The 10,000-nt window shown below is 43.2% G+C and overlaps 1 protein-coding gene across 5 annotated transcripts in view; it reads left to right on the forward strand.

The window, feature by feature from the left end:
- ehbp1 (EH domain binding protein 1) overlaps positions 1-10,000 on the forward strand; it is a 155,709-nt gene that overhangs the window by 42,037 nt on the left and 103,672 nt on the right. For 4 of the 5 annotated variants that reach the window (XM_047821214.1, XM_047821213.1, XM_047821212.1 and 1 more), the window contains exons 7-11: positions 853-992; positions 2,879-2,971; positions 3,786-3,911; positions 4,840-5,083; positions 9,194-9,422. In XM_047821214.1, the coding sequence (XP_047677170.1) occupies positions 853-992; positions 2,879-2,971; positions 3,786-3,911; positions 4,840-5,083; positions 9,194-9,422 (832 nt within the window). The remainder of the gene's footprint in view (positions 1-852; positions 993-2,878; positions 2,972-3,785; positions 3,912-4,839; positions 5,084-9,193; positions 9,423-10,000) is intronic. The other variant, XM_027143032.2, reaches the window with a different exon arrangement.

Raw genomic sequence — 10,000 nt, forward strand, 5'->3', positions numbered from 1 at the left:
GAAAGAGGGAGCGAGGACGAAGGGTCGAGAATGAGAATAAGATACAGAGAGAGAGAGAGAGAGAGAGAGCGCTAGCGATGTTGCTAATCCTGCGGTTTTATCTCCAGTGGTGGAAACTCGGGCAGGACTGAATGTGTTCATGCTGCTGCTTCTCATGAGGAAGAGCATAAAAAACACTGCTAACAGCGCGCTGCGCTACTCTCGAGACGCGCGCTCGAGCGCGAGCGCGCTCTAGCGAAGTGGGAGAGATAGTGGGGAAGGGGGAGGAGGGAGCGAGGAGTGGAGGGAAGGAGCGAGACTGGGAGAGGTAGAGAGCAAGTGATGGGAGAGGGGGTATGCGAGTCGCGGACGAGCGAGAGAGCAAATTGGGTAGGGGGTAGTTAGCATTAGTGAGGGATAGTGGTAGGGAGTATAGTCTATATAGCTAGATCTAGGATGTAAGAGAGGAGATAGAGAGTGGGAGAGAGAGAGACAGGGAGAGGGAGGGGGGAGAGGTGAGGGAGAGCGAGAGTAAGGTGAGAGAGCTAGTCTATTTCTTTTTCACTTTCTCTCTTTTTTCTCTTTTATTTTATCTCTTGCCCTTTTTTCTGTTTCTCTCTCTCTCTCTCTCTCTCTCTCTCTCTCTCTCTCTCTCTCTCTCTCTCTGAAAATGAATATTGGTCTTTTTAAATAAAACTGTAAAAAAATAAACTGGTCAAAACTGAGCACTGATAATAAAATAAATAAACAACCATACTCTGTGTGTGTGTGTGTGTGTGTGTGTGTGTGTGTGTGTGTGTGTGTGTGTGTGTGTGTGTGTGTTTGACCTGCTCACTGACTCTGTGCATCACTGGTCTGTACTTCCTCCTTTAGAGATGAAGACATGCAGAGTCTGGCCAGTCTGATGAGCATGAAGCAGGCCGACATCGGCAACCTGGACGACTTTGAGGAGGAGAACGAGGAGGACGAGGAGAACCGCTTCAATCAGGAGGAGAAAGCCGCCAAGATCACAGGTGAGGAAGAGGAGGACGGAGAGTCGCCTCTTACTGCCATTGTGTTCATTTATTCTCTAACATTACTGACACTTTTGGTACTTTTGTATTTGCATTCGTGGTTTTTATTTGTTATTTATTTAATTATTCTTTTACAAACCTTCAGAACACTGATTCTTATCATTATCCAGTTTAACCCAGTTTGTTGTGATCAGTGTTAATCAGTGGAACCTGCACAATGATTCTGTAACTAGTTTCACTGGAGGTTTATAAACCGTCTCACTTCTTCTTTATTGGACTGAAAATCTCATGAGATGAGAATCTCATGGCGAAGGCTGTCAGTCAAGTGAGCATCAATCGAGGAGCCTCAATAAAACCTATCAATGGTTTATTGTAAATAGGTGCCACAAAAGTGCAGCATTTTTCTACATTATTTATAATTAGGGCTGGGTGATAAAACGATAACGATATGTATCGCGATAGACACGTGATCGATATCAATAAAAAATGCGTTCGATATTTTTTATTCTTCGTCGGAAGGAAACAGAGGTTGCGAAGCAAGTTTGGTTGCATTAACAAAGGCACTCGCTCTCTGGTAACCTAGCAACGTAGGGAGCGATACGCTAACAGCCAATCATGTAACAAGTGAGGAAATTGTAAATAAAAGAGGAAAAGTCAACTACTTTTTCATATTTCTGCAGGTTTTATATTTCAAACAACGTTACTGTCGTGTATCAGGTTTGTGTTTTATATTACAGATGTATCTCAGTCTACCTCAGTTTTATTTCTGTTTACAAAACACTGCACATATAACACTTATAACACTTTATTCACCAGAAGGTGAGCAGCTAGTGAACTTCCTCGCATTAAACCTGCACTAAACTCTCAGGTTTCTCTGTATATATTTAACACTTTGTGCTATTTTATTACACTTTATTAAGCATTTCTTACATTTTCTGTCATTTTGCACCTTAAATGAGATAATAGTTAAGTGTACATTGTGACTTTAGATTCATGTTTACATTATAATTATTTGAGTTTTCCTGGTTGTTGACATTTCTGTCTTAATAACTGAGGGGATTCTGATCAGAGGAAGGTTAAGTTTAAAATAAAAAGGTTTAAATGTAATATATTTTTCTCCTGGTCCTTATATTAAATGGGTCATAAAAATATCAATATTTATCGATATCAACGATATGAAACACTGATATCGTGATACAGTTTTCAGCCGTATCGCCCAGCCCTATTTATAATAAGAAAAATAAATATAAGTGAATTAGATGAAATCCTGATACCAGAGAAATAAAGATTTTACACCACTGGGATTTTAACAAAAAGAAAATAAATGTCATTATTTTATTGTGTACATTTATTAGTGTTTATTTTATTTTATTTTTTATTGTATTTTTATTTTATTTAATATTGTTTAAAAAAATGTAATAAATTAACAGAAATAAAACTTAAAACTGTCTATTATTGAGTTTTAGTCTTTGAGCCATCGCCGTAATCACTGTGACGTCCGTCTGCGTCTGAGGTTATTAATAAAAATATACCTCGCTTTTCCTTTATTAACTTTCTCTTCTGAATCCGTCTGCAGTCTGCTGTATGGGCCGAACCTCCTGTTTTCCACATTAGTTTTTCATCACGTGATGTGTGTGTGTGTGTGTGTGTGTGTGTGTGTGTGTGTGTGTGTGTGTTAGCAGGTGTGTGTATTGAATGTTTATCAGTTTGCTCACAAATGTCTCTAAGTTTTAGCTAAAAAACAAATTACTTAACTTTTACTTAATAATTTATATTCATTATAAATCAAAATGCAATCAAAGTGTGCAAAGTGCGTGTGTGTGTGTGTGTGTGAGAGAGAGTGAGAACTGATGTGTTTTGTTGTTGCCTGGCCGCTCTGTTTACAGAGATAGTCAGGCAGTTAAATGCCCTCAGCAGTATAGATGGAGACGCAGATGAAGGCCCAAAGCACGTCCTCAAAGCAGTCTGTTCTCCTGCAGGTCTTCAGCTTTCAGCTTTACTCTCACGGTTCACTGTCTCCTGTCCCTCTCTCTCCTGTCCCTCTCTCTCTCCCGTCCCCCTCTCTCTCTCTCCTGTCCCCCCCTCCCCCCTATCTCTCCTGTCCCGCTCTCACCCGTCCCTCGCTCTGTCTCCTGTCCTTCTCTCACCCGTCTCCCTCTCTCACCCGTCCCCCTCTCTCACCCATCTCTCTCTCTACTGTCCTGCTCTCACCCGTCCCTTTCTCCCTTTCTATCTCCCGTCCCCCTCTCTCTCCCCCGTCCTTCTCTCTCTCCCATCCCTCTGTCTCTGCTCTTCTCTGCATCATGGTGCTGTTTGTCGTGTATCGTGTCCGAAGCCGTTCAAAAACACGCGGAGTGACTTTGGGTTTAGTTCCATTTTCTTTACGTGCTGCCTTCATTTCGTCCCTTTTTTGTGGTGGATCTTTGTGTTCATTTATTTTGGTGCACTTTGTAGTGAACTCTTTCCTGTACATAGCTGCTTCAGTAAATATAGAAAATTAATCAGATTTTTTATTACTATTATTAAAAGCTTTGTATTTGTTTATCTGTGAGTTTGGACACTCGAGCAGTTCACTCCAAAATGCAGCGGTTATCTATTGTTTATTGTTTTTTATTTATTTTTTTAATATACATTATTGCTTCATTGGTGTATCATAAGCTTTTTTTGTGTTTTATTAATTGTAAGCATATTCATTAATGAGTCATAATGCAATTGTGTGTGTGTGTGTGTGTGCATGTGTGTGTCACTAAGTGTGTATCGTCTCTCGGTCTCACTCTTGTTTGCTTTGTCTAGAGTTGATCAGTAAGCTGAACTTCCTGGATGAAGGCGATCAGGAGCAAACCATCACAAGCTCTAACCCCTTCGAAGAGGCAGATGACCCCGTGAACCTCAACCCGTTCAGCGACCCTAATGAGGAGGGTAAGGAGTGACCTTTATCCTGCCGCGTGAGCTTCGGCTAAAACGCCTGTCTCGAGAAATTAGCCTACAGACTCGTAGGAAGGTTCAGAGGCACCGTTTGCGTTTTTAAATCGATTTCATTATCGTTCTGAATACGATTAACGATATATTCCATTTAAAGATAAAACTGTGCGTTATTGAGTTATAAGGTGAATCGGCTCACGAGCGAGTCGTCAATCGGGTGTCGTAAAATTTTAAGAACGATCACAGCTCCATTATGTCATGTAAGTAGTTGAAGTAAAAGGCTTCTCGCTTGGGTTTGCAGGCGGTTATTTCAGTACGAACGCAGCGTTGCGTTAAACTTAGGGGCTTTTTACACCTGGTCACTTCCTGCGTTTTCTGTGATCTGATAGCGATCGGAGGGTAAAAAGACCAGGTCTAAATGCCCTCCGAAACGTTTTCGAGACGGATATAAATCCGATGGTTCAAACCCCTTCAGGAGGTGGTCTGGAACGCATTTCAGATGAAACCGGACAGGTGTAAATGAATGTGGTTGTTCAAGCTGCATACGTCAGCGCTTTACTCCTCCCTAACGGAAGTACATCACTCACAGGTGGTCTCTCACCCAGGCGTCTTGTCGGGTCTTAAAACGCGCTGCTGCCAGTGAAAATGCAGCAAACAGTAAATGCTGTTTTTTTGTAGCATAAACGTTGTAACCAGTTTTTTCGTCTTCTTTTTGATCGCATTCTGAAAACTGCACACACCAAAGCGGATCGATATCCGATTCGCCGAGACGTGTTTATGTGGCTTAATGTAAATGGAACAGTTTTAACAAATTTAACAAATCAGATAGCTATCGGATCAGAGACAACACATGAAGTGACCAGGTGTAAAAAGGCCCTCAGACTCCGTTTAATTCTTTCCTGTTGTCTGTGTGTCTTCCATCCAGAATCAGGCCCAGCTCCCCCTCTGGAGTCCACCTTAAACGACGAGGACTCGGCAGATCCACTGAACCCTTTTGACGAATCGGAGCCAAATCCGGAGCAGCCCGATTATAAGAACCCGTTCGATGAACCCGAGCCGGAGAGTTTACCCCCGAAAGGCAGTGCCAGGAAGATCCCACGTCCTGTGGACATGAGCAAATACCTGTACGCAGACAGCAGCAAGACGGACGAGGCCGAGGAGCTGGACGAGTGAGTGGGAGATGAAGGGTGGAGGGAAACGTAGCACTGGATATGATTAGTGACTGTAGATAACACTTCTGTTTTTGCTGAAGGGGTAAATCATTTAACGGCATGGTCTCCGTTGTTTGAAAGCCAATTTTGACATATAAAATCACCAAAACAAACACGCCCCTAACCCAAACGGGTCCCACCCCTGTATTGATAGCTCCGCCCACACATACATACGTAACCCAGGCAACTACTGGAAAGAAATGTGTCTTTATCATAGCTGAAGGGAAGAACAATACGGTTGCAGATAAACAAACAAGCAAAAATGACACACAAGCATAATCATGTAAAGGACAAAGGCATATATTAGTTCTGTGTAACAAAGCAAAACCAACGTTACTCACCTATCGAGAAGGAAAAAAGCGCCTCTGCGTCTTAAGTAAAGTCGGCCGCATATTCACAGATTGTAGTTTCTCGAGTCAATAACTCCTGAGCTAAACGCTGTTACTACACAAAACGTGGTTGTAGCTGCCTCTACATTACTACGATAGAAAAGAGGTGTTATTTGTGTAGTAACAGCGTTTAGCTCAGGAGTTATTGACTCGGGAAACTCCGATCTGTGAATATGTGGCCAACTTCCTGCTCCTTCAGTTCTCTCCAGCACTGGAAAGCTGATCCTATATTAACACGTCCTACTTCTTGCCTTATCGTAAGCCTTTCTTCGCTTTCTTTCTGTTTTTATCCTCCATGTCAATGTTAAAACCGCTTTCTGCTAATGTCACACACACATGCGCACTGAACACTCTCTCCACCCATATTGACAAGCCCCGCCCCTTTCTGCTCATTGGCTACACGTTAGTTTTGTTTTTGTTTTGTTTGTCGGCCCGACTCAGTTTTCTAAAGCATTTTTCAAACAACGGAGACCGCACCTTTAAGTGTTTGTACTGCTGTGAAATAACACCTCAGTGTTTTCTGATGTAGTTCAGTGTAGCATTTGACACGTTAGTGTTTCTCCACTATAGCACCGTGTTGTTTTGTGCTCTAAACATCTCCTAATACAGCTTTCACTGTCCGTAATATTTAATCCGTTTCCTTCGTTTTAATCCTCATCGTTTAAAATCGTCATACACTTTCCTTCTCTTTCATTAGTTTTCCTTTCTTTCAGTTCCTTCCCTTCTATTATTTCCTTTTCTATTCTCTTTCCTTCCCTTCGTTTATTTCCTCCTTTCAGTTTTGTCATTTCTATTTCTTTGCTTTTAATTCTCTTCCTTTCAGTTCCCTTTGTTTCAGTTCACTTAATCCCGATCGATTCTTTTCCCTTTTCTTTCCTTCCTTCTAGGTTCATTTTAATTTTCTGTAGTTCCCTTCAACCTGCTTTCCTTTGTTTTCTTTCTTTCTTTTCTTTCTTTTAATTTCTTTTAATTCTCCTCATTCCCCTTTCTTTCAATCATTCATCTGTTCCTTCCTTCTTTTCCTCCAGTCATCTCTCCATTCATCTTTCCATCCATATCAGGGTTTCAGGGTCAAAATTCCACACAAAATTCCACACAAAATCTACATTTCTGACTTGTTGTGAGAGTGAGAGTGATGGAAGGAGATGGTGAGATTGTGTGTGTGTGTGTGTGTGTGTGTGTGTGTGTGTGTGTGTGTGTGTGTGTGTGTGTATACAGGCAGAGGGAGTATCCATATATTTGTAAAGTGTGTGTGTGAGAGAGAGAAGTAAAGCAGTATGCGAGGATCTTTCAGCAGAACAAGGCATCTGTTGTTTGTGGCATTCTTTCTTTTTGTCTGTACATCTATATCCTTTCTCCTCAGCTATTCTCTCTCTCTCACTCTCTCTCCCGTCTCTCTCTCTCTCTCTCTTGCTCTGTCTCTCTCTCGCTCTCTGTCTGTCTCTCTCTCCCTCTCTCTCCCCCTGTCTGTCTCTCTGTCTCTTGTTCTGTCTCTCTCTCTGTCTCTCTCTCTCTCTCTCCCTGTCTCTCTCTCTCCCTCTCTGTCTCTCCCTCTCTGTCTCTCTCTCCCCCTGTCTGTCTCTCTCTCTTGCTCTGCCTCTCTCTCTCTCTCTCTCTCTGTCTCTCTCGCGCTCTCTCTCTCTCTCTCTCTCTCTCTCTCTCTCTCTCTGTCTCCCTCTCTCTCTCTCACACACTGTCTCTCTCTCTCTCCCCCCGTCTGTCTGTCTCTCTCTCTTTCTCTGTCTGTCTGTCTCTTTCTTCTTCTCTCTCTATCTCTCTCTCTTTGTCTCACTCTCACCCTCTCTCTCTCTCTCTCTCTCTCTCTCACACCGTCTCTCTCTCTCTCTCTGTCTCCCCCTCTCTGTGTCCCTAACCTCGTCTTTCAACCCAATAGCTTTCTTCCCGTCGTGTTAGTGTGTGTGCTGAGTGACTTCTCCTCGCACAGCAGCGTGTATTGATGCCCTGCATGTCTGCCTGTCAGTGAGTGCATCACTGAGGTCAGAGGTCAGAGTTCACAAGGTGTGACCTCCAGAACACCTGGCTGCTCTGGAGATCAGCGGAGCGTTTTATTGGCTCATACGTCGCTGATGCTCCTCTTACCTTCTGTGCTGAAACACACAAACACACAGCCAGCATTTAAACAGCTATACTACTGAGTCATGTTTATTATAGAGCTTATATTTCATTGTACTTTATTATATTACAATATAACTTTATCCTTCACCAGTACGAGTTAAAACTCGGAAGCAATGAAGTTTTAAATATTATTATATAGTTTCAGCTGGATAAATATCACAATTAGCGGCTTCTGTTCCTTCATTTTATTGCGGAGACGCTTTTAAACTCCGACTTATCTGGTCGTTATTCGTTTTACGCCGTACGACAAATCGTGTTAGATTTGTGTCGAATAAGATTCCTGATAGTGTGGCGTATTTAAAAAGGGACGTTTATAACTTTGTGTCGTCACGGTGATTGGCAGAAGATGCATCGAGACTAAATAAACAATAAACTCCTAACCCTAAGGTTGTGGGTTCGAGTCTCGGGCAATACGTGGTATTGTAACCTAACCCACAACCTTAGTGGCCCTGTTCACACTGCAGGTAAAAGTCAGATTTTTCAAGTGACCAGGTCAGACTTCTTCAGGAGTAGTGTAAACACTCAAATCTGATTTTTTTCAAATCAGATCTGGGCCACTTCCATATGTCGTCCTGAATCAGACCCAAATCTGATTTATTCCAATTTGATGAGACTTTTACATCAATCTACATCGACACTCGTCACAATCATGCGCCGGCAAAAACGTGACACAAACGTGACTGGTAACGTGTGTGTTAAGAGTGTTATATAAAGTGGTTAAGTGAACCAGCTCATAATGTTTGCATTGAATACATCACATTATAGCATTACATGATTTGCACCAGATGATACGATACTTCCTCCATAACCTCGACAACTTTTTAGCGCAGCGGCGTGCTGCGTGTGACGTCATTGTTATCGTTCGTTTGCGCATGCGGGTCAGTTCGAAACAGCAAACTGTTCACACTGGTATCTGATATAGGTCACATTTTAAAAGGTAATGTGAACAGCCAAACAAAAAAATCTGATCTGAGCAAAATATCCTAATTGAGCATTAAGACTTGCAGTGTGAACGTGACCAGTGTTACTGACAACCTTAGGGTTACTGAGGTGCCCATGAGCAAGGCACCGAACCCCCAACTGCTCCCCGGGCGCCGTAGCATAAACTGCCCACTGCTACGGGTGTGTGTTCACTGCTGTGTGTGTTCACTGCTGTGTGTGTGCACTTTGGATGGGTTAAATGCAGAGAACAAATTGAGTATGAGTCACTATACTTAGCTGTATGTCACGTCACTTCACTTCAATATAGCGGCAGTCTGTCCACACAAATATACCGTAAAACCATTAAGGTGTGAATAGAACCATCGGATGTACAGCTGTAGTGTTTGTATCAAGCAGAAGGTAGAATGTGCTGGAAGAACAACAGTGACCTTTTTAATATAAAGGTCATTTAAAACTATAATGTCGATAGTAAAAATGTTTGTAATGCTGCTTGTGAAGCTTAAGTTAATTGTCTCTCTCTCACTCTCTCTCTCTCTCTCTCTCTCTCTCTCTCTCTCTCTCTCTCTCTCTCTCTCTCTCTCTCTCTCCGGCTTGTTTCAAGATCGAACCCCTTCTACGAGCCCAAGTCAGGCAGTCCGGATGAGTCCACTACAGAAAGCACGGCTGTGTTGAAGAACGCTAAACGGCGTGCTCCACTGCCCCCTGCTGCCCCCTCACTGACCCCCGTTAGCCCTGCCATTCCCAGTGACCCCAAACCAGCTGTGACTGACAAGGTGTCCATCATGTGCCCTGCGCTAGGTCCAAGAGAGCTGGCCTCTTCCTCACCTAAGGTAAGGAATCTTCCTCACATCTTCACCACCCGTGTATCTTTTACACTTTTCGTCGTCTTTAGTTCATTCGCTGCGTTTGTAGCCTCTTTCTAGTCCTCCTTTTATTCCTCTCTTTCTTTCCTCTCGGTTTTCCTCTCCATCCCTCCGTTCTGCTGTTCCCTGTCTGTGTCGTTTGCATATGCCATTTGAATACAGGCATGCATTATGTTCCTTATGCATGCGTGATGAATCTGCTCGCTCAATGCTTTGGTGCCTGTAATTAAGCTGCTCCGTGCCTGAGCTGTGCTGGAGGAGGGAGGGAGAGATGGAGGGAGGGAGGGTGGAAGCGAGCAAGGGCCTAGGGCATAGGGTGTAGGGGGCGAGACGGTGCCCACGTTTGCAAATAAGAACAAGCACCAGTGATCAGGGCAAGGCTTAACTACGGGCAGCTTCCCACAGAGTGTGTGTTTTATTTATTTATTTTATTTATGGCTCCCGTGTGCGTGTGTGTCTGTGCGTTAATGTGGTCTGTATTTAATTATGGCCGAGGTTTATCAGAGAGCAGCACTCGTGCGTGTGTGTGTGTGTCCGCGACAGAG

The sequence above is a fragment of the Tachysurus fulvidraco genome, chromosome 12, assembly GCF_022655615.1.
Source record: "Tachysurus fulvidraco isolate hzauxx_2018 chromosome 12, HZAU_PFXX_2.0, whole genome shotgun sequence".
Classification (NCBI taxonomy): domain Eukaryota; kingdom Metazoa; phylum Chordata; class Actinopteri; order Siluriformes; family Bagridae; genus Tachysurus; species Tachysurus fulvidraco.